Raw genomic sequence first — 20,252 nt, 5'->3', positions numbered from 1 at the left:
ACAGCTCGGCGGGGACGGAACAGATTCGTACCTCCCAAGTTTTGGCGTCTGGCATTGACATGCATTGTGCAGTTCTACTTTGTCTTTACTCTGCGCGCCCGGACGTCGGCATGGGCGGCATCGATCTGCGACTTGATCCGCCTCTCTTCGTGCGTCCTTCTCGCCAGCAGTTGCATCCTCGCCACCGCGCGCGCAACTCCACATGCCTTGGCCCATCTCATCTCCACGTTGCTCTTGGTCTTGGCTGGCGAATGCAGGTCCAAGTCGAGCAGGATCTTTGCGAGTGCGGCGTCGGATTTGGCGAGGCCGGCGAGCAGTTGCGAGATGTACTGCTTCTGATGCGCCAGGTCCGCACACCTGTCCGACTCCCTGGCGAGTTTGAGCTTGAGGTACCTGATACGCAGCAGCAGCCCCTTGCATTCTTCGGCGTGGCGCGAATCGACGTAGGGCGGAGGCAGACTATTCGCCTCCAACGCATCGAGCTTGGTCTTGATGCCCTGGACTTCGTCCGTCTTTTCGCGCAGTTGCTGAACGAGCATCTTGACCTGGGCGATGAACTGCGCGCGTTCGGCACCGGTGTCTTCGTTCTGGCGACGGGCTTGGTCTCGCTGTTGACGCAGGTGTTGGAGGTCTTGACCCTGACGGTCGGCTTCGCGACGCAGGCTGCGCAGCTCGTGCTCGAACGTGCCCACATCGCGCACGATGAGGTCCCTCTCTGCACGCAGCCTGTCGCGGTCGCCGACGACCTGCTCGTACAGCGCCTTTTTGGAGCGCAACGCCACGTGCGCCGCCTCCATCTGCACAATCTGCTCGTCCAGCTGCGTCTGGTGCTCGGCCAACGCCGCCCGCGACGCACGCAGCTCTTCCACCACGCGCGCATACTTTTCGTTGGCGCCGGCAAACTCGGCGTGCAGCTCGGCTCGTTGCGCCAACAGCTCGTTACGCTCCCGTCGCAGCGCATCCACCTCGGCCTGCGCCTGTCGCGAATGCGTCTCGCCTGCGTCGTCGCGCGAAAGATCGTTGAGGTCGTCGAGTTTATCCTGCAGCCTACGCTTGACCCTGTCGAGCTGGGCATGCGTGCGCTGCAAGCTTCCCTCGACCGCATCCCTCTGCATGCCTGCGTGCTTTTGCTCGGCGAGCATATCGGTCTGCCTCGCACGCTCGGTCTGCAGGTCGAGCTGCAACGACCTCGCCGCCTCCTTTGCGCGCTGGAGCTCTGCCAGCACGTCGCGATGTTGGCGTCTCTCGGCGCTGCGATCTCCGAGCTCGCGTTCGCGACGCTCCAGTTCGCGCTCGCGCTCCTGCAGCTTTCCGTGGTCCGAGGCCCATCTGCTCTTGAGCGCCTCGAGCTGCGCATGCACGTCGGCGAACACCTGTTGCCTCTCGCCGGCACTCTTGGAAACATCCCCCGCACCACGCAGACGCTCCAGTTCCGCCTCGAGCTCGGCGATACGCTCCTGCGCCTGCTGCAGCCTCTGCGCCAGCGTGAGGTGCGCCACGCCCGCACTGTCGAGCTGCTGCAGTTTAGCGTCGATCGATGCGTTTGCCTCATCGAGTGCGCCTTCGAGGTACGCGATCCGCTCGACAACGTTCGCCGCACCGAGCGTCGACTCGTTGTACAGCCACGAAGCCTCGCTGAGCGGTCCCGGCGAGCGCGGTGTGCGCACCGCCGAGACGTTGCGCAGGCTCATTACCGATTTAGGCAGCGGCGACGAGCCCATCGGCGTGGAGGGTTGCGCGTCGGTCCTAGAGATATTGGCGAGGTTGGTGCCGACGCCACGACTGATCATCTCGCGATATTGCTGGACACGCTGTTCGAGCTCGGACTTGTGCTGTTCGAGCATCTGCACTCGCTCGTCTTGCGACGATGCACGCTCGCGCTGTGCTTCGAGCTCGGCGATGTGGGCCTGGGCTTGGTCGAGCTCTTGACGCAGAGCATCGTAGTCGACGGAGCTGGTGTGCGCGTCGGCGGCTTTGGAGAGCTGTGCGTTGGCCGCATTGAGCCTGCGCTCCAGACCGCGCACACGCATCGAATCGGCGCGGGTCTGCTCGCGCAGCGCCTCGATCTCGCCCTCTACGCGACCCAGTTCGCCATCCTTGGCTTCGATCTCGCTGACCAGCTGCTGCTTGTCCACCTCGAGCTCGCCGATGCGCGTCTGGAGCGCCTCGATCTCACCCGTGTTTGGTATCGCTTCGGAGCGTGCAGGGGCGGCATGGTTGAGTTGCGATTCGAGCGACTGGATGCGCTCCAGCGCCTGGTCTCGCTCCGCCTCGATGCGGTCGAGCGTCTGGAAGGAAAAGGCTTTGGCCTGCTGCACTTGTTCCTCCATCTGCGCTCTCTCTTGCTCCAGCCTTGCCTCTAGCTCGTCCACATCTTCCTGCCTCTCTTTCAGCTCGGCTTTGAGTTCGTCGATCTCGTCGCGCAGTTGCTCCTCGTTGTCGCTGGGTGAATCTTGCGGGCGTTCCGCTGAGTTTTTGAGCGCCTCGATCTGCCTCTCCTTGTCATCGACGAGATCGGCGAGCTGCTGCGCCTCTTCGTCCAGCGCATCTGCACGCTGCTTTTCCTGCTGCAACTCTTTGCGCACCTGCTCGAGCATCGCACCGTCTTGCTGGCCAGTCGCGTGCTCGAATGCAGCTAGCTTTGCGAGGAGCTGATCGCGCTCCTTCTTGAGCTCGGTGTTTTCCGCATCGAGACGTGCATTGAGCTTGCTCTGGTAGAGCGCGAGTTTGGCGGCGTCGACACGCGGGCGTGCGACCGAGTTGGCTTCGGTCCCAGCCTCCGCGGCTCCAAGCCCGGGGAAGGAGGTGTTGGCGCGCAAGCCCATGGCGCTATGCTTGGACGCATTGGGGGCGAGCGCGAGGTCGTTGGACGAAGCCTCGGAGTACGTTGCGGAACCTACGGCACTTGCGTCATCCGCATCGGGCACCGGTTCGCTCGCCGCCCGAAGCGGGCTCTGCACTGCACTCGAGTTGGTGCTCGAGTCCATGAGCGCTCCGCGTCGCAGCAGTGCAGCCGCACCTCCTTTGGGCAGCGGCGTTCGACCGGCAGCAATGATGTTGGCTCGACCCAGACGGTCCATTCGACGGCTCGGGGGTGCAGCGGACGATGGCGCCGCCGAGTCGGGGGTGGTAGCCGTACCGTCGGAGCGCGAAGTGGGAGTTTGATGCAGCTGTGCCTGTGCTTTGAGGCGCTCGAGCGCCTCGAGATGGGCGTCGGAGGATCTGCCGTTCCGAAGGCGTGTGCGATCGGTGGCTTTGACGCTGTTGAGGAGGTATTGCTTCATGCGCGCGCGTTCCTCCGAGTCGGGCGCTTGCTTGGGCGTAGCAAAGTTGGAGGTGGCTTGTCGGACTGGCGTGCTGGCGGCCGAGTCGGCTTGTGCATTGCGGGAAGCGGCGCCGAGGCCTTGTCGCACGAGCCTGGCTGCAGCGGGGCTGGAGTAGGTGGTGGCGGTGTATTCAGTTTCGGGGGCCGAAGGAGCCGGCGTTGGCTGTGTCTGGGCAGCTTGCGACGATGCTGTTGTTGGTGCGTCTTGGGTGGCGCGCGTGTCGTCGTCGTCGACGGCGGATTCGTCGAGCTGGACGAGGCGCCTTCGCTGAGCGCGACGCTGGTGCCAGTCGATACCTTCGCTCGCGGCCGGAGACTGGTCGAGCGGTTTTGAGGAGGATGATGGCGCATCGTATACGACCAAATCGTGGCCGTCGAGCTGGGGACTACTCGGATTGTTGTCGATGCGGTCAGTGTGGGCATCGGTCGCATCTTCGGGCGCGATGGACGATTCGGTGAGGTCGTCGAGGAGTGCGGAAGCGGAGCGGGAGGAGCGAGCCGCACGCGACGCCGCCGAGGTCTTTGTGGTATCGTCGTAGCGCTGCGTCGAGGTGGCGTCTGCAAGCGGACGTGCGGTCATGGTTCGCGACCTGGAGCCGACGGTGGAGGCAGCGCCGACGGTGCGGTGCGGCGTGGAGGTGAGTGGAGGGGACGTGCTCCTGACGTGCGCATACGGATCGGGGAAATGGGCCGAGTGAGGCGAGTCGGAGACGCTGGATGTGGACGAGGAGGCCGAGATTTGGTGGTGGTGCTCTTGGGATGGTTGGGAGGATGCATTGTGCACGGCCGCTGCGAGGGTGACAGGTAGCGTTGTGGCGAGGGGCTTGTCGAGGCGGGTGTGCTTTGCGGGTGGCGACACGTCGGAAGAGTCGGATGGCCTGGAGAAGGACGAGTTGTGCCTGTTGGATGGGGCGAGGGGGGTCCTCGAGATGGACGCACTAATGTCGCGGGTGTCGCCGCCGGGAAGGGAGAGGTCGAACTCGGACTGCTCCTGCATGAGGTCCTGGGCGATCTGGCGCTCGAGGCGCGCGGGTGTGCCAAAGTGTAGATCCATTGTGTGGATGGTATGGCGGATATGAGATGGTGGATGGAAGGGATGGCGGTTGAATGCCGTCTGTTTCCAACTTTCTTTTTTTTGGCCGTGCGGGGTTGCGCCAAGTTGGCAGTTGGGTTCGGGCAGTGTTTGCAGACCAACACGCTCCCAACACTCTTCGAAGGCGAGGCGACGCGCCTTTCGCGTGCGGGTCACGTTTCGAAAAGGGCCAAAATTGTTAAATTGGATCGTCATGGCAAATCGCGATCTGGGCCCGATGTGCGATCCTCCGAAATGGGAAGATGGCCGGGAAAAGCGACCGAAAAAGAGCGCGTCGCCGGGTTCCCGAACGCATTGCCGAGCGAGCGGTGCTCCAAGCCGACCGAATGTTCAATAATGCTCGCCACAGCGATTGGAGAACAAAGCCGAGTGTAGATCACGCGCTATGGAGTTCATTTGGTCGCAGTGATGGACGGAGCGGACCGGTCCGAAGAAGCGTAGAAGCGAGCGGATGTCTCGGGTATGACATTGTGGAAGTCAACAGTGTTTGTTCGGTGGGATCGCCGAGAGTGCATCATATCGTATGGCCAGCGTGGTGGTGATAGCGAGTAGATAGTAGTAGTGTGGGACAGGGAGGCGCACCCGGATTTCCGCCAACCCGAGGCAGGGCGAGGCAGGGTGAGGCAGGGCGAGGCGAGATGCGACGAGCGGATACAGTCCAGCAGGCGGGCGGGAAGCGCTGTCGCCGGGAATCCGATTTGAAAGTGCAGCTGCAGCTGCAATCCAAAGCGGAAAGCGGAAAAAAATCAAGGCGAGATGAGCGTGGGCTGCATTTTTTTTGTTTTTTTTTTTGGCATTTTTCGACGCGCTGCACGTCAGATTCAGGCGCCGCCGCTGCTGCCAATCCAAAAGGCGATCAGCTGCTTTGCCCCACATGCGCTGCTGCTGCTGCTGCTGCTGCTGCTGCTGCTGCTTCTGCTGCTGCATCCTCGGTCAAAGGCCCTGCGTGCAGCAAGGCACAGCGCCAAGCTGCCAATATGGCCCACACGAGGGCGGCACGAGGGCGGCACTGGCGGTTGCTCGACCGAATCTCCCTTTCCAGCGCTCTCTCGTCACCATTCTTCGCGCAACAATGGAGGGCCCGGCGTCGAGAATGCCGATGCCGATCATCCCAATCCGCCGCCGCATCCTTGGCCCTCTTCGAATCTTGGTCCATGATGCGATGCCTCAGAGCAAACGCATAAAGTACGACCCCCTGCCAGCCCGCTCGCGGCGTGTACGACACGCGCCCCCTCTCCGCTTTCTCTTCCGCCCTCCTCCGACCCTAACCCCCCCACCTTTTCCTTCGGCTCCATCTTCGGCGGCTTTGGCTAAAATTGCATTCCAAAAAGCCCAAAAACGCTCCGGCTGGGAATCACGAATTGCACGCCTTTTCATCACATTCCAGCGCCCAATTCCGCGCTGCTCTGCTGCTCTGCTGCTCCAACGCCGCTCCAACGCAGACCGCCGCGCTTAGTCGGAACCTGTTCCTTTGGCTTTCCCTTTTTTTTTTGGGGCCGGTTCGCCTGGCGATATTCCTCGTACGCACCGCTGCTCAGCACCACCACGATCTTCCCACTTCGTCACGCCTGCGAGGCAACGCAACCCTCGCATGCCAGCACCACACACACCCTAACCACAATGACCGCAGCCAACCCTGGCTTTGCCGCCCAACAACAACAGCACCAACAACAACAAGACGCCTTCGACTCCATGTCCAACGTCGCCATGCACCACCACCACCACCACCACCCCGCTTCCACCTTCCCACAGATGCACCACCACCAACAGTCCAACAGCTTTTACGCCTCTTCGCACGCTTCCGCATCCTCCTCCTCGCTCGTCGACCAGCTCAGCGATCACGAATCCTCCTACTCCAACTCGTTCGAACCGCACGCAGACGGCAGCTTCGGCGCACCCTCCTCCTCCACCCGATCCGGTCCAGGCCCCTCCTCCTCCTCCCAGGGTTTCCCCTGCCCAAACTGCGGCAAGGCTTTCGCTCGCGACGACCTCCTCCGTCGCCACCTCGCAAGAGAGGCAAGGGCCCTCGCTCAGCCCTCCTTCGATCGTCAAAAGAGCTGCTACGAATGCGCAAGATCAAAGGCTCGCTGCGACCTCGAAGTACCCACCTGCGGCAGATGTCGCGCTCGCGGCAAGCAGTGCCAGTACGCTCCGCGCTCCGGCAACCCCAACGTCAGAAAGGCTCGCAACGTCGGCGTCATCCAACACAACAGCAGCCTAGACCCAAACGTACACGCCATGACCCCGCAAATGCATCCCGCCGTGCCTCCTGCCATGCCGCCGCACCCCATGCACAACGCAACCTGGCCTATGCAGACGCCCGACTTCAACATGGCATCCGCAGCATTCATGACGCCCAATCCAAACTACGCCAATCGCGACGCAGAAGTCGACTACGACAGCCAGAGCGAGAGCGAGCATCACTCCTGGCACGACCCCGCCTCCTCCGCTTCCGGTTCCGCCCTCGGCTCCCCACGCTCCCAACACAGCATCGCATCCCAGCCAGACTCGGCACCGCCCAACCTCGCCAACTTTAGCATCTCGGCAACCCCTGCCGCCGCCGCCGCCGCCGCAACCGCCGCCGCCTCCTACGCCAACATCGCACCCCCTATCCGCACCGATTCCCCGCACTCCTTCCACGACCTCAACCTCGACTCGGACGCCGCTCCAGCGCCCCCCAGAATGCCCGCACGAAAGTCGAGCGGATTCTCACGCACCAACACCGGCCCCATCGTCACCAACATCGACCGCGCAAACGTCGCCTTTGCAAACGACGACGGCGAGGAGACGCCCATCGTCCGCCTCAACAACCACCTCGCCACCGACGCTTCCAAGTTGCACACAAACGTCAACAACAACCACTTCCTCGCAGCTCCTCACTCGCGTCACAGGACCACCAGCATGCCCGAAGCCGTCGAGGAAAACATGCACGAGCCCTGGCACCAGCGCTCCAATGCGCCCCAACAAGCTTTCAACGCCACAGCCTCGTCGCGCCAGCATCCACACCCTGCCTCGCAACACAACGCCATGATGCCCCCGCCCAGGCCACCCACCCTCATCACCTCGAATCTCAACAATCGCTCCGCGTGGCCCAACCCTTCCCCCATCCGATCCGCCGTCTTCCAGCACGGCATCGACCTCTCCGGTTGGCTCGCAGAGCCCGTCGTCCCCTCGCCCCTCTACCGCATGGGTCCCAGCCTCCACTCGGCCATCAGCGGAAACTTTGCCGCCATCTCCCACTCGCCCGTCGTCGACACGCCCATCTCGGCCAAATTCGCCGCTTCCCTCGCACACCAAATGGGCCTCTCCACCAACCCGGGCTTTTTGCCAATGTTTCAGGATCCCAACGCCGCGCCTCCCGCCACCGCAACAGCTGCAGCAGCCGCAGCCACGGCCGCCGCCGGCGCCAACAACAGCCATCCGCTCAGTCGCTCCCTCTCGGACTCCAACACGCCGCCTCAATCGCGCTACGACTGCGATGGTCAGCTCGTGCTGCCAGCACCCCAGCTCCCCAGCGCAAAGCAGTGGTGGATCCAGCCAGACCAGAGCGGCGAGGTGGCCGCTTCCATCGCACAGGCCAGCGCCGCCCACTTTGTCTCGTATCCGGCGCTCATCGTGCTCACCGACCCCACCGCCCCCATCCCGCCCTTTATCCACCGCAAGTGGCTCCAGGAGAATCGCGCCAGTGTGCCCGAGTCGCTCGCAAACGCACGCTCCATCCTCGCAGGCTACTACGTCAGGCTGCCCGCAAGCCAGTCGCTCATCTGGAGGTTGATCTCCGAACAGATCCGCCTCATCGTGGCCGACAAGCCTCGGCTCACCGCCGCCAACGCCGATTCGGTGCCCGTGTTTGGCGCCGTCGCAGCGCTCTGGATGTATCTCGTGCTCATCGTCTTTACCGACGAGCCCGCCATCACGGATCACGTCAGCGCCGAGCTGCTTGACGAGGCCTTGCTTGTGCTTTCTGATGTTTCGCAGGCGCTGCTGGCGCACGCGGTCCGCGCATGCGAGGCGGCGAGCCAGCAGTCCACGCCGAGCCTCGCCACATTTGGTTGGATCGAGACCATGGTGCGTACGCTGTTTGCGTCGTATTCGCTGCTGGTGCTCCAACGCTTCCGCGAGAACGCGGGCAATGCACGCGAGCGTCTGGCAGGCTGCTCTCTCATCTTGGATCTGCCACTGCCCGCGGCTGCGGGCGAGTTCGAGGCCGACAAGGAAGCCGACTGGATGCAGGCACACACCGCCCACCAAAACGCCCTCTCCGAAGCAGGCGCTCCCTTTGCCAGGCCCACGCTGAGACAGCTCGTCCAGCTCCGAAACGAGGCCGTCGCCGCTGCGCCAGAGGCGGGAAGCGATAGTGTCAAGGACGAGCTGCGCGACCTCCCCTGGGCCTGCACCTTGTTCGACCACCACGACGAGTTTACCAATGTCGTGCTCAGCGTTGCCTTTGCCCTCGACGATACCCGATTGTAGGCCAGCAGTACTCAAATTTGTATACCACGCCATAATGCGCTCCATCTCTGTGTCTGTGTGTATGGCCGTTGCTTTCTCTGCCGCTCTGCCGCTCTGGGTTTCTTGTATGCACCACGACAAGCTTGGCGGGTTTACAAACGTTGTGCATTCGCCCTCGACGATACCCGTGTAGGCCAGCAGTACTGGAATTTGTATACCACGCCATAACGCGCTCCATATGGCTGCCCCTGTGTGTGGTTGTTGTCCGTGCAGAGCTCTCTTTCTCTCTGCCGCACTGCGTGTGTGAGGCAATTCTACAAATCTGTGCTGTCCGGTGCTTTTACCCTCGATAGTGGCCAATTGTAAAGCCGCTGTCTTTCGTAGTGCCATGGCTATTGCGCTTGATCGCTGTGCGCGTGCGTGTGTTTGTTGTCTGTGCAGGGATGTACACTCTCTTTCTCTCGGCCGCTCGACGTGTGTTGTGTCACTCTCTTGCTCTGGGTGTGGACTTGGGTTTGGCGTTGGACAATGACTGCCACGCTCAATGCGCTCCATCTCTGTGCGTGTGGTTGTTGCTTTCTCTACCGCTCTCCGTATGTGCTCGTGTGCGTTGCTTTTGCCCTCGATACCCGCTTGTAAAGCTGCTGCCGCTGTCACTGTGTTGAATGTATACCACGCGTAATGCCCTCGTTCTCTGCCCCGAAAGTGTGCTTTGTGCTTGAGTTGGGCTGGGAACTCTCTTTCTCTCTGCTCCTTGGCGTGGGTTCTTGCAGGCACCACAAAGAGCATTCACCCTCGAGGAAACCCACTCGCAAGCCTCTGCCGCAGACATGAATGCATCTGTTATACCACGCTCCCTGCGCAACACCTCTGTGCCGGTGCGTGTAGCTGCTGCTCGTGCAGCGCTGCACCTTCTTTCTCTCTGCCATTTTGTCTGTCTTCTTTCCCTCTGCCGCTCTGTGTGCGCGCCACAACGAGTCCACCATTGTCGTGCTGAGCGTTGCCTTTCGCCCTCGACGATACCCGATTGTAGCCCCAAGCCGCTGCCATGGTTGTTGTAATCTGTATACCATCTTGCTGCCTCTCTCTTTCTCTCTCAACCGCTGCGTGTGCATGTTGTCGTGAGCACCGCGACGAGTCTACGAATGTGGTGCTATGCGTTGCTTTTGCCCTTAACAATACCCGCTTGTAAGCCGATGCTTGTGTTGTGAATTGTATACCACGCCAACGGCGCTCCACCTCTGTGTGACTGTGCATGTCACTCTTTCTCTATGCGGCTCTGGATGTGTTCTTGTGTGCAAGACGACGAGTTTACAAGCGTCATTCTAGTGGTTGCGTTCGCCCTCGATACCCGAATGTAGTCCATGCCGCTGCCACAGTGTTGTAAGTGTGCCACGGGAGATGCGCTCGATCTGCTTGTGTCTGTACGCGGCACGCACCGACTCTTTCTCTGTGCCGCTCTGTACGTGTTTTTGTGTGCACCACGATGGCTTGGACAAATGTCGTGCTGTCCGCAGCAATTGCACTCGACGATACCCGCTTGTAGCTGCTGTCATTTGTTCTACCACGCAAAATGCGCTCCATCTCTGGCAATCTCTGTGCCTGTGCGTATGATTGTTGCTTTCTCTGCTGCCCTGTGCGTGTTCCTTCTCTTTGCCGCTCTGTGTGCGCTGTCTCTCTCTGTTGCTCTGTGGATGCTCCTGTGTGCGAGGCTGGAAAACGACAGCCGCTGCCACAGCACCTCTGCCACGGTATCGAGCGAGTCATCATATCACGCTCAATGCGCTCGTTCTGTGTGTGCCTGGGCGTGACAAGCACACTCTCTTTCTCTCGCTCACTCGTTTTCTCTCTGCAGCTCTGTGTGTAGTCTCGCGTGCACCACGGCGAGCTTGACGAGCTTACAAGTGTCGTGCTGTGCGTTGCTTTTGCCCTCGACCATACCCGATTGTTAGCGGTTGCCACAGTCGTTGATTGTATACCACGCCAAATGCGCTTGATCTTTGTCAATCTCTGTGCCTGTGCGCATGGTTTTTGTTTGTGCGCGACTGTTGGAGTATAGGTCCTCTTCCTTTCTGCCGTTCTGTGCGGCGATTCTACAAACGTTGCGCGGTCCGTTGCTTTTGCCCTCGACAGTCCCGCTTGTACCCGAGCCGCTTCCACAATGCTCAAACTACACCACGCCAAATGCGCTCCTCTCTGCCTGTGCGTATGGTTGTTTTTTTCAGAAGCAAGTGAGCATGTGTCGAAGCTGCCTCTTTCTGTCTGCCGTTCTGCGTGCGTTCTTGTGCGCAATGTTCGTCAAAGGTAGCCGCTGTCATAGTATCTGCTCATTTGTTATGGCCCTCTCTGTGCGCTTTCGAACTAGGCAACTGTGCGTGACGACACGCTCTTTTCTCTCTGCCGCGCTGTGTGGGTTCCTGCATGCACCATGACGGGGTGCAGGTGTGTTGTCCGTTGCTTTTGCCCTTGACGATACGCAATTGTCGCCCAAGCCGCTGCCACTGTCTCGTAGTGTGTTCAAGACCAAATTCGCTTGATTGCTGTGCCCGTGTGTGAGACAGTCTCTGTCTTTCTCTCTTTCTCTCTCAATCGCTCTGTGTACGTTCTTGTGAGCACCACGACGAGCCTTGACCCTCGACAATAATCAGGTGGAGCCGCTGCCGCAGTGTTGCATCTAGACCACGCAAGATGCGCTTCGTGGTTGTCCTTATGAGAGACACTTGTTTCTCTTTGCGGCTCCCTCTGTGCCTCTTCGGTCTCTCGTCGTACATTCTCGTGTTCACCACGACGAGGATTCACCCTCACCCATGCTGGATTGTTGCCGAAGCCGCTGCCACTGGTTTGTGATGTGTATACCACGCGAGATGCGCTCAAGCGCTGTGCACTGTGCGTGCGGTGATTCTCTTGAAGGATGTGAGCATGTGTGGAATCTGCGGTCTCTCTGCTGCTCTGGGCGTGGATTTGCGTGCGGCGCTGGACAATCATCGCCGCTGCCACAGCATCGAGACTTGTCCAACACGCTGAATACGCTTTCTGTCTCGCTGTCGTTCGGTGTGTGAGGCTGGACAATCAATTCCACGCGCAGTGCGTCCGAACCTGTCGCCTGCGCGCGAGCATTGCCTCCGTGGCCGACGCGCCCCGATCTACGAACCCGGAGATCGAGCCGAGGTCGGAGACTCGTGACGACTCTGTGTTGGCAGGCTGCGCCAGCTATCGTGCTCTTGCCTTCGACGAGCCGAATCAACGAGGCCGTAGAGCGGCAGGGGATACTTTGTTTTGGGAGATGCTGCATGGTTGTTGCTGGTGTCGAAAACGTCTTCTGTCGCATCACTTTTTACCCGCCATCCTATCGCCATCGATAGGCCCTTTGGCAATTCACGGCCTCTGTATCTACGCAATGGTCGTGTCCAAGGGAATTCGAAGGGCTATCATGAAGGACGTGATGTAGTCACTGTCGTCGGCGTGTCGCCCTTTCAGCTCGGACGATAGGCAGCTTGATACCGCGACACTCGAGTGCAACTGCCAGACCGCCAGTATATTTTCGTATGTCGTCTCTAGACGTGGCTGCCAATTCAACCAAAAGCAGGCGCTGGAAGCTACCCACTCTCGCTCTTTCTCTCGGCGGCTCTGTGCGTGTTCTTGTGCGCGCGGCTGTACGGTGTTATTCTGCCATAGTTCGTCATCAACTGCCCCTTGGAAGCACATATGAAACTGCCCCCAGTAACGCTAGACATCTGCGGCCATAGAACCTTGAAAGCACCGCATCCCGTCCGATCTGCGAAGTTAAGCAGGGTATCGCCTAGTCAGTACTGCGGTGGGGGACCACGCGGGAATCCTAGGTGCTGCAGTTTTTGCCCCTTTTGTCTCTTGAATCAGCTTCATTTCATTCAAGATGACCGCAAGAGCCAAGATCCGGGTATGTCAACAAGGACGGGCTGCAAGGGGGCCGAGTGTGGCACCGCCTAGCGCAGTTTTGCACACTCGCCATTGTGATACCGTCACATGTTTTTATCGATGTAATCAGGTTATGCTTCCAGGCTGTCGAATGGAGCGTGACGTGAGCTCTGAGATGGCTTGAGCATGATTGGACCTTGGCATGATCTCCTCCACGCCGCTCTAAGATGGACACGGCGCGCGCATCATCCAGTCTTCCTCCTCCTTCATACAATCGCACACTGAATTTTCATCCTGCAATCAGCGTCCAACCATGCCATCATCCACCAATCAATCGATGGATCGCCGGCTGTGCGCACAGCAGTCCGACCGGGTATTGGCAAAAGATGAAGATGCTATCAAGTGTTCGGCCGATGCGCTCGGACCTGCGAGCTCTGAGGCGGTGTCGGCGGCGGCCGAAGCTGGCGTGGGATCTTCGCATTGCCCGCTGCCTCGTCGCGCGTCGTTCGCCTCTGAATCGCCGATCGCCAACGCGTGACCACGCCAAGCCGTGGTGCTGTCGCCGCACCACCGGTCGCTGTACTTCTCTCGCGCCTCTCACATTGTCGACCGCACGCCGTTTTTGGATTGTCATGCCGAGTGGTGATTGGTTGTTGCGTCTAGGTGCGATCCACTACAAAGTAGCCAGCGTACTGCCTGTCTCCCGCTCGCTTTAGCAGCTGGTCCCTCTCCAACGTCTGTGTCCCCTCCGCCTCCTCCGCCTTCTCCTCGTTGGTGGAGAGGGAAGTGTTCCACTTGGCATCGTGCGCCACCAACGGTCTCGCATCCACAGCCTTGCCGGGAGTCCGGTGGATCGTTTCCACCAGGTGCACGATGCCCGCCAAATCCCGCTTTAGCGCCGCACGCTCCGCAGGCTCTGTGGGAGGGATGAGCGCCGCGAGTCGATGCAGCTTATCCAACTGCGCATCGCTAATTTCCACCACACCCTGCACCGCCGATAACAAGCTCCATGTTCCCCTGTCCGGAACCACGTCTCCGCGCCTAGCACTCGTATGCAATCCCCTCCTCTGTCCCACTCCCGCCACCGCAGCACTCTAAACAAAGGCAAACCTTCAGTTCTTCCGATTCCAAACTTTCATGTCATTACTCGGAACTCACCGGTGCACTGTGCTCCGAGTGATCGGTGGCATCGAGCTGAGCGGCCATGAGCTTTCTAAACCTGGATCCGGGCGAGTCGAGCTGTTGGAAGGTGCCCTGTTCGACGATACGGCCGTTTTCGAGCACCTGGATGTTGTTGGCGCTGCGGATGGTCGACAGCCGATGCGCGACGATCCACACGGTGATCTTGCCCTCGGCAATGATCCTCTCGATGGCACGGTTGACCATCAGCTCCGACGCCGAGTCCAACGCGCTCGTCGCTTCGTCCAGCAGCAGGATCGCCGGCTTGCGCACCAGCGCTCGCGCAATGGCGATGCGCTGACGCTGTCCACCCGACAGCTGACGTGCACCGATCACCGTGTCGAGCCCGCGCGGCATGTCGGCGATAAACGCCTCGCATCCAGCCAGACGCGCTGCCTCGGCCACCTCTTCGCGCGTCGCCGAATCCGTACCATACTTGATGTTGTCTTCCAGTGTCCCGTCGAACAGGATCGGTTCTTGCGGTACAAACGCCAGATGCTTGCGTACGCTCTCGGGTCGATACGACGCCAGATCCTTACCCGCCAGCAAGATGCGACCCTGCGTCGGGTCGTAGAAGCGCAGCAGCAGCGAGTGCACCGACGACTTGCCCGCACCCGAGCCTCCGACCAAGGCATACGACTGGCCCGGCTCAATATCGAGCGTGACGCCGCGCAGGATCGGCTGCTGCGGTCGCGACGGATAGGTAAAGTGCACATCCTCAAATCGCACTTTCCCCCTCACCGCCGTATCGAGCTGCAGCGTCTCTCCCTTGCCGAGCTCTACCGTGGCAGGCCGATCGATGAGTTCAAACACCCTCGCGCCTGCACCGAGACCCTTCATGAGCGAGGCAAAGAACGAGGTGAGGCTCACCATGCCGCCGCCCAGATACGCCGTGTACATGAGCAGCGAGGTGAGGTCGCCCACCGAGATCTCGCCGCGGCTCACCAGGTGCCCGCCGTAGGTGAGCAGCGTGAGGATGGCGCAGTTGCCCACGAAACCGGTACCGGCATAGAAGAGGCCGGACGCATACGCCTCTTTGGTCTGCAGCTCGACGATCGCGCCGATGCGTTCATCAAAACGCCTCAGCTCCTGACGCTGCGTATTGAACGCGGTGAGAGTGCGGAATGCCGGGGGCGACAGCCGCTCCTCGGCCAGCCGCGTCATATTTCCCACAGCGTCCTGCGTCTTGTGCGTAAGATCGCGCAGATACCTTCCGTAGAACACGGCGCCGATCGCCGCGGGCGGCACCACGGCCATCATGAGCAACGTAAGCTTGGACGAGATCATAAACATGGCGGTTCCTGCAAACAGCACCGTCGCGCCCGCGCGCAGTCCATCTCCAATATCCGAGGTGAGCGACTCGCCCACGATGTTGGTATCGACACTCAGCCGACTCACCACGTCGCCGCTGCCCTTGTCTGCAAGCTCGACGTCCTGGCGCAGAGCGGAGCGGTACGCCTGGTTGCGGATGCCCTGCACCACGCGCACGCCCGACAGCTCGAGCAGGATGTTGCTGCCCGCCTTGGCTCCGGCGCCGACGGCAAAGATGAGCAGCATGAGCGCTGCCACCGTTCCGAAGCCAAGGCCGAACAGCGCGTTCTGGCCCGAGGTGAAAAAGTCGATGAGGCGGCCGATGGCAAAGGGCACGGTGAGCGTGATGGACGACGAGATGAGCAGCAGGCCGAGCGCGATGAGGATGTTGCGCTTTTGCGGCATGGCGAGCGAAAAGAGCCGCCTGAGGTCTGGGAATTGCGTGGGTGCGGGCGAGGCGCCGTCGGTGGACTTTGGCGCCGACTTGGCGAGCTGCGCGTGCAGCAGCGTCCTGATGCGTGCCGAGAGCCTTGCTGCGAGTGATCCTGTCGCGGTATTTTCAGATGTAGCTGGAGGTTTGTCGTCGTTCGAGGACTGTTCTGGCTGCGCTGTGGCAGTTTTGGGGGGTTGCGGCTTGTCGTCCTGCCTTGCCAAGGAGACGGAAAAGTGGCGAACCAGCAAATACGACGGCGCCGATCGCTTGCCAGCAAGTAGGGACAGTGTTGCCGGCCTGGCAGCTACGAGCACCGGTGGACACGCCGACAGCAGTGGCCTTGATGCTATTGACCGTGTGCCTGCCATGGCGGTACGCAAGCCGCAAGTGCCCGAGCATGCGCGGATGCCTAGCGCCGCAGCGGGCGAAGACCACATTCTTGGGCGGCGGTGTGAAGGGGAGATGCGATGCTTCAGCCGCGCTGCATGGGTGTGTCGTTGGAGAGCAGATGGTGGTCCAGACGCTACCACCTCCGCCCTTTCAGCTAAGCTTTTTCTCGTCGCGATGCGCCCGGAAAAGTGGAGCACCGCGCGTTCTTCCCAGATCGCCAGATCGCTCAATCGGGGCCATCCTCCTCCCCGATCATCCCAATCCGCCGTCTTGGACAGGCCTCACCCCAACTTCTTTTTCTATGAGCCGGGGGGCAAGCCCCCCGTACCCCCCAAACGCTGATGACGAGCTCACTCGGCGCTACTTGGCTGTCAATCCTGGCCTGTGGATGCAGGAGAAAGTCAGACAGACCTCAGATCAAGTCGCAGTCGGTATCGATTGCAATCGCGGGTATACATCACAAAGCGGGTACCGCCTCGAGCACTACAGTCTCGTCGTCTGGGCTTGCGCCGAACGAGGCGTCGCTGCTCGCCGAGCCCGGACCTAGCACGAGCTGTTTCGAGCCCAACGTGAGCTGCACCACCTCCTCCCCATCACTCTCGCTGTCGCTTTCGCTTTCGCTTTCGCCGTTGGAGATGTCGACGTCGAGCACACGAGGCGCGGGCTTGAGCGGTGTTGGTCGCTCGCTTTGACTGTCGAGAACGTTGACGTCGAGCACACGAGGGGCGGTGGTGGAGCGTGGAGTCGGTCGCAGCGGCGACTTGAGCGGCGAGGAACGAGTCGAGGGGACGTTGGGATCTTTGGCGCCGAGTGGAGTGCGCATGCCGCCACCCGGTGCAGCCGTCTTGCTGGGCGACTGCACCGGTGTACCCACCACCGCCTTCTCCTCCTTCGGAACTGGGGTGGGTGCAGCGGTGGAGACCTTGGTGGCTGCAACCGCGGACGCTCTTCTCTGCATCTTGAGCGCTGCACTCACCCTCGCCTTTCGCACCGCCACCGCCTTGTCGCTCGCCTTTTGCTGTGCACCCACGATCTTGCTCTTGGCCGCGATCGATTCGGCAATCGAGCTCTTTGCACGTCTCATCCCCGCCCCTCCCACCGTGGGAGTGGCCTTGGGCGTGAACTTCTTCACCGCCGCAGAGGGGACGATCTTGTTGCGCGTCGAGGCGGTCGATGCTGTTGCTGTCGATACCCGAACCCCACCACCCTCGGGCTTTTTCGACGCGGTGGTGGCGGAGGCGAGCCGGTTGGTGGCAGCAAGCTTGGCGCGTGCCATCGTAGCACTGTTTGGGGCGGCGGCTGGAGGCTTGACCGCAGCCGGTCGGACGGTCTTTGCGGGTGCAATGGTGGTGGTGGGTTTGGCTGGTGCAGTTGCAGTGGTGATGGCGGGCTTGGCTGGTGCAGCCGGCTTGGTTGGTACCGCCTTTTTCACTGCTGGACGAGCGACCACTTTGGAGGCGACTTTGCCCACCTCGGTCGACTTTGCCGCTTTGACCGCCTCGCGAGGATCCGTGCTTGGCACCGAAACGGCCTTCTTGACCGGTGCCTTGGGGTGGCTGTCCTTGCTGGGCATGGCTGCAGCGGGCTGGATGGCTTGCTCTGGCGTCTTTGCCTGCCTCGGCTTGGGCACAGGGCTCGCCTCGACCGATGCCGACTCGACCACCCTGGTGGCTGCGACCTTGGCCGACGGCGTGGGGACCACCACCCTCGCTGCGGACACTTTGACCGCCGAGGCGACGACGCGCTGCGCAGGCACCCTGCTCGCCTTGACCGCCGTGCGTGGGGTCTGCACCACCCGCTGCGGCGGCGTACTCGGCCGATCCTCTCCACTCTCCGTGGGCGTCGACGGCTCATCACCCAGCTCCGCCTCGGTGGCGGGGATAAGCGGCGCGGACTTGGACCTGCGCATCTCCTCCTCTGCGGCGCGGGGGGCATCGAGCGTCTCGCGCTCGAACCGCACGGCTGTCTTGTCGCGCTTCCGCTCGACGTGCTTGCGCTGCTCCTTATCGCGCGACTTTTCGCGGGAGGGAGCAGAGTGCTGGTCGACAAACGCCTGCTTGTACGCTGCGAGCAGCACACTCTTGCCATGTCCGCCCGTTGCAAATCCAGGCGTGTGCGAGTTGATGTCGCCGCGCCGCTGCTCAAAGCTCGGCTGCCGCTTGATCGCCGTCGTCGCCGCGGTCTCGACCGGCTTGTCGTCAAAGTTGAACGAGGGCATGCGGGCCAATCGCGCATTACGTGCCGCCGCAATCTGATCCGCAAACAGCCCGCGTTTTGCATACGTCGCATCGTTGACACCAAAGCCTCGCGATGTCGAGGCGGCAGGAGCACGATGGAGGTCCGGGAAAAAGCTGTACTGCGGTGTTGGCTGCGTCGTCGTCGTCGCCGTCGTCGTCGTCGGCGCTGGTTGTGTCTCCCTAACGGCTTGTTGCACCTTGGATTGTGGTGTGGGGACGTCTACGACCAGTGCACCGGTCTTTGGCAACGCAAGGTACCTGCGAATGGTCGGGGTCATTGGCTTCGTAAACGCCTCGACCCTTTCCGGCCACACGGCGACATACTGCTCGAAGAGCCTCTTGCTGATCTGCCTCACCTCTGCATTCGAATCGGTCGCACCGCTTCTTATCGCCGCCTCTACATCCGCCACCCTCCTCGCCAACCTATCCCTGTCTGTGCACTCGAGCACCGCCACCAACGTGCCTGCTGCGACCGCACGCAGTCCTTGGCCTTTATCCCTCACCGCCTCTCGCAGCAGCGGCACTACGCCGACGGGTCTGCAGTGCTTGACGATGAAATGCAGCGACTTTTCCGCCCTCTTGACCGCCACCTTGTTCGTGCGCGCGCAGATCTGCAGCAGCGTCGGTACAAACACGCCTACTAGCGGTTCGAATCGCTCGCCAAGTCGAGGTGCAATCGAGTTGAGCAGATCCGCTGCTGTACCGGAGAGCTTGGTGCGCTCGCTCAGCAAGGCGCCGTTGATCGGTCCCGCCGCTTCTTTGATCAGCGCGACAAAGTCGGCCAACTTGGTGGCGCCACCGCGCGTGATGGCTTGGATGTACAGCAACGACTGCTCGATCTTGTACCACGTATGCTCCGTCTCGGCCAGGTGCAGATCCGCCTGCAGCTCAGCAAAGTGCGCTTCGAGTTCGCAAGCCGACGCCACAACGATCTTGGCATCGCTCGCCAGCGCCTTGCGCGCCATGTCGCGGTGCAATTGGCGGCTGTCTTGGTTGGTGGAGCAGGCGTAAATCTAAGCGGGGGCGAGCGCTGGTCGTATGATTCTAGCTGGTGCTGTACGAGCCGCTACTGGCGTGCAAGTCGTCCGTTGTCGTGAGCTTCGTACCGCCAAAGACAGTACTGTTGGCTTTGCTGCCCGATCGAAGGGGGAATGGGCCTGAGCGCAACCGTGCTGCTGTGAGCGGATGCCAGCTCTCGAGGCAAGTAACTGTGCGTGGATGGCGAGAGTATTTACCGCTCGACCTTTGTGCCGACGGGAGGGTGTCGAGTGGTTGTTGGCTGATGCTGACCCGAACGAGGTGATGTTGGAAGTATCTGTGGTGCAGTGAAGCCGATGTCGAGTGCGCTTGTTGGAGAGACTTGGCTGGGCAAAGTCAAGCCCGCTATCGCTGCGATGAAGCACCGAGACAACCGGATGCTATCTCTTGCGCACCCTTTTACCGAGCGCAGTTGGTGGCCAAGTGTTCCCCGTCGTCCCAGCGATTAAACGTTCGATCCTCCGAAACGCTTCGATGTTTGGGGGGCTGTGGTGAGCCGATCGTACCAAGACTGGACGTGTGCCGCTGGTGTAGCTCGCCCGCCGGGTGTGTTTGTCTATTCCGCCTAGTAGCGCGAGCCAAAGCCGTGTGGTTGAGAACTTCCGATCGCCGAGCCGTATCGCGCACTAGCATGTGCAGATGGTGGAACCAACGACGTACAAACCCAAGCGTATTCCTGCACTGCAAATCGAAGCCCAAAGTTGGTCGTTTGCTTCGTTCGACTCTCCCCGCTCCACTGCAAAAGCTCGTGCAATGATGCGAAAAGGATGCAGGTGGTACACCGCCAACCCCGAGCGCACCATCCGTGCACAACCAGACAAGTCAACACACCCGAAATCCACAAACGCGACTTGGCTTCTCTTCCCCCCCGCACCCAAGAAAATCCAACGCCTCCACTGC

General features: G+C 61.1%; 5 protein-coding genes across 5 annotated transcripts; 2 read left to right on the top strand and 3 right to left on the bottom strand.

Moving 5' to 3' along the window:
- Positions 1 to 74: 74 nt before the first annotated feature.
- PAN0_004c2338 (uncharacterized protein) lies at positions 75 to 4,379 on the bottom strand (the record flags this gene model as incomplete). The annotated part of the gene is made up of 1 exon (XM_014802283.1): positions 75 to 4,379. The coding sequence occupies one exon, from the start codon at positions 4,377 to 4,379 to the stop codon at positions 75 to 77; it is 4,305 nt and encodes a 1,434-aa protein (XP_014657769.1).
- Positions 4,380 to 6,038: 1,659 nt separating this feature from the next.
- PAN0_004d2337 (uncharacterized protein) lies at positions 6,039 to 8,891 on the top strand (the record flags this gene model as incomplete). The annotated part of the gene is made up of 1 exon (XM_014802282.1): positions 6,039 to 8,891. The coding sequence occupies one exon, from the start codon at positions 6,039 to 6,041 to the stop codon at positions 8,889 to 8,891; it is 2,853 nt and encodes a 950-aa protein (XP_014657768.1).
- Positions 8,892 to 12,762: 3,871 nt separating this feature from the next.
- On the top strand, positions 12,763 to 13,302 carry PAN0_004d2336 (uncharacterized protein; the record flags this gene model as incomplete). The annotated part of the gene is made up of 2 exons (XM_014802281.1): positions 12,763 to 12,786; positions 13,069 to 13,302. The coding sequence occupies 2 exons, from the start codon at positions 12,763 to 12,765 to the stop codon at positions 13,300 to 13,302; spliced, it is 258 nt and encodes an 85-aa protein (XP_014657767.1).
- Positions 13,303 to 13,423: 121 nt separating this feature from the next.
- On the bottom strand, positions 13,424 to 16,124 carry PAN0_004c2335 (ATP-binding cassette transporter; the record flags this gene model as incomplete). Its single annotated transcript, XM_014802280.1, has 2 exons — positions 13,424 to 13,750; positions 13,923 to 16,124. 2 exons carry the CDS (start codon positions 16,122 to 16,124, stop codon positions 13,424 to 13,426), a joined length of 2,529 nt encoding a protein of 842 aa, XP_014657766.1.
- A 410-nt stretch (positions 16,125 to 16,534) lies between these two features.
- On the bottom strand, positions 16,535 to 19,279 carry PAN0_004c2334 (uncharacterized protein; the record flags this gene model as incomplete). Its single annotated transcript, XM_014802279.1, has 1 exon — positions 16,535 to 19,279. The coding sequence occupies one exon, from the start codon at positions 19,277 to 19,279 to the stop codon at positions 16,535 to 16,537; it is 2,745 nt and encodes a 914-aa protein (XP_014657765.1).
- Between the last annotated feature and the right edge of the window lie 973 nt (positions 19,280 to 20,252).

This window comes from Moesziomyces antarcticus (assembly GCF_000747765.1).
Source record: "Moesziomyces antarcticus DNA, scaffold: scaffold_v10004, strain JCM 10317, whole genome shotgun sequence".
NCBI classification, from domain to species: Eukaryota; Fungi; Basidiomycota; class Ustilaginomycetes; order Ustilaginales; family Ustilaginaceae; genus Moesziomyces; species Moesziomyces antarcticus.
The sequence above is the reverse complement of the archived record's forward strand: the minus strand, read 5'-3'. Positions and strand labels throughout refer to the sequence as shown.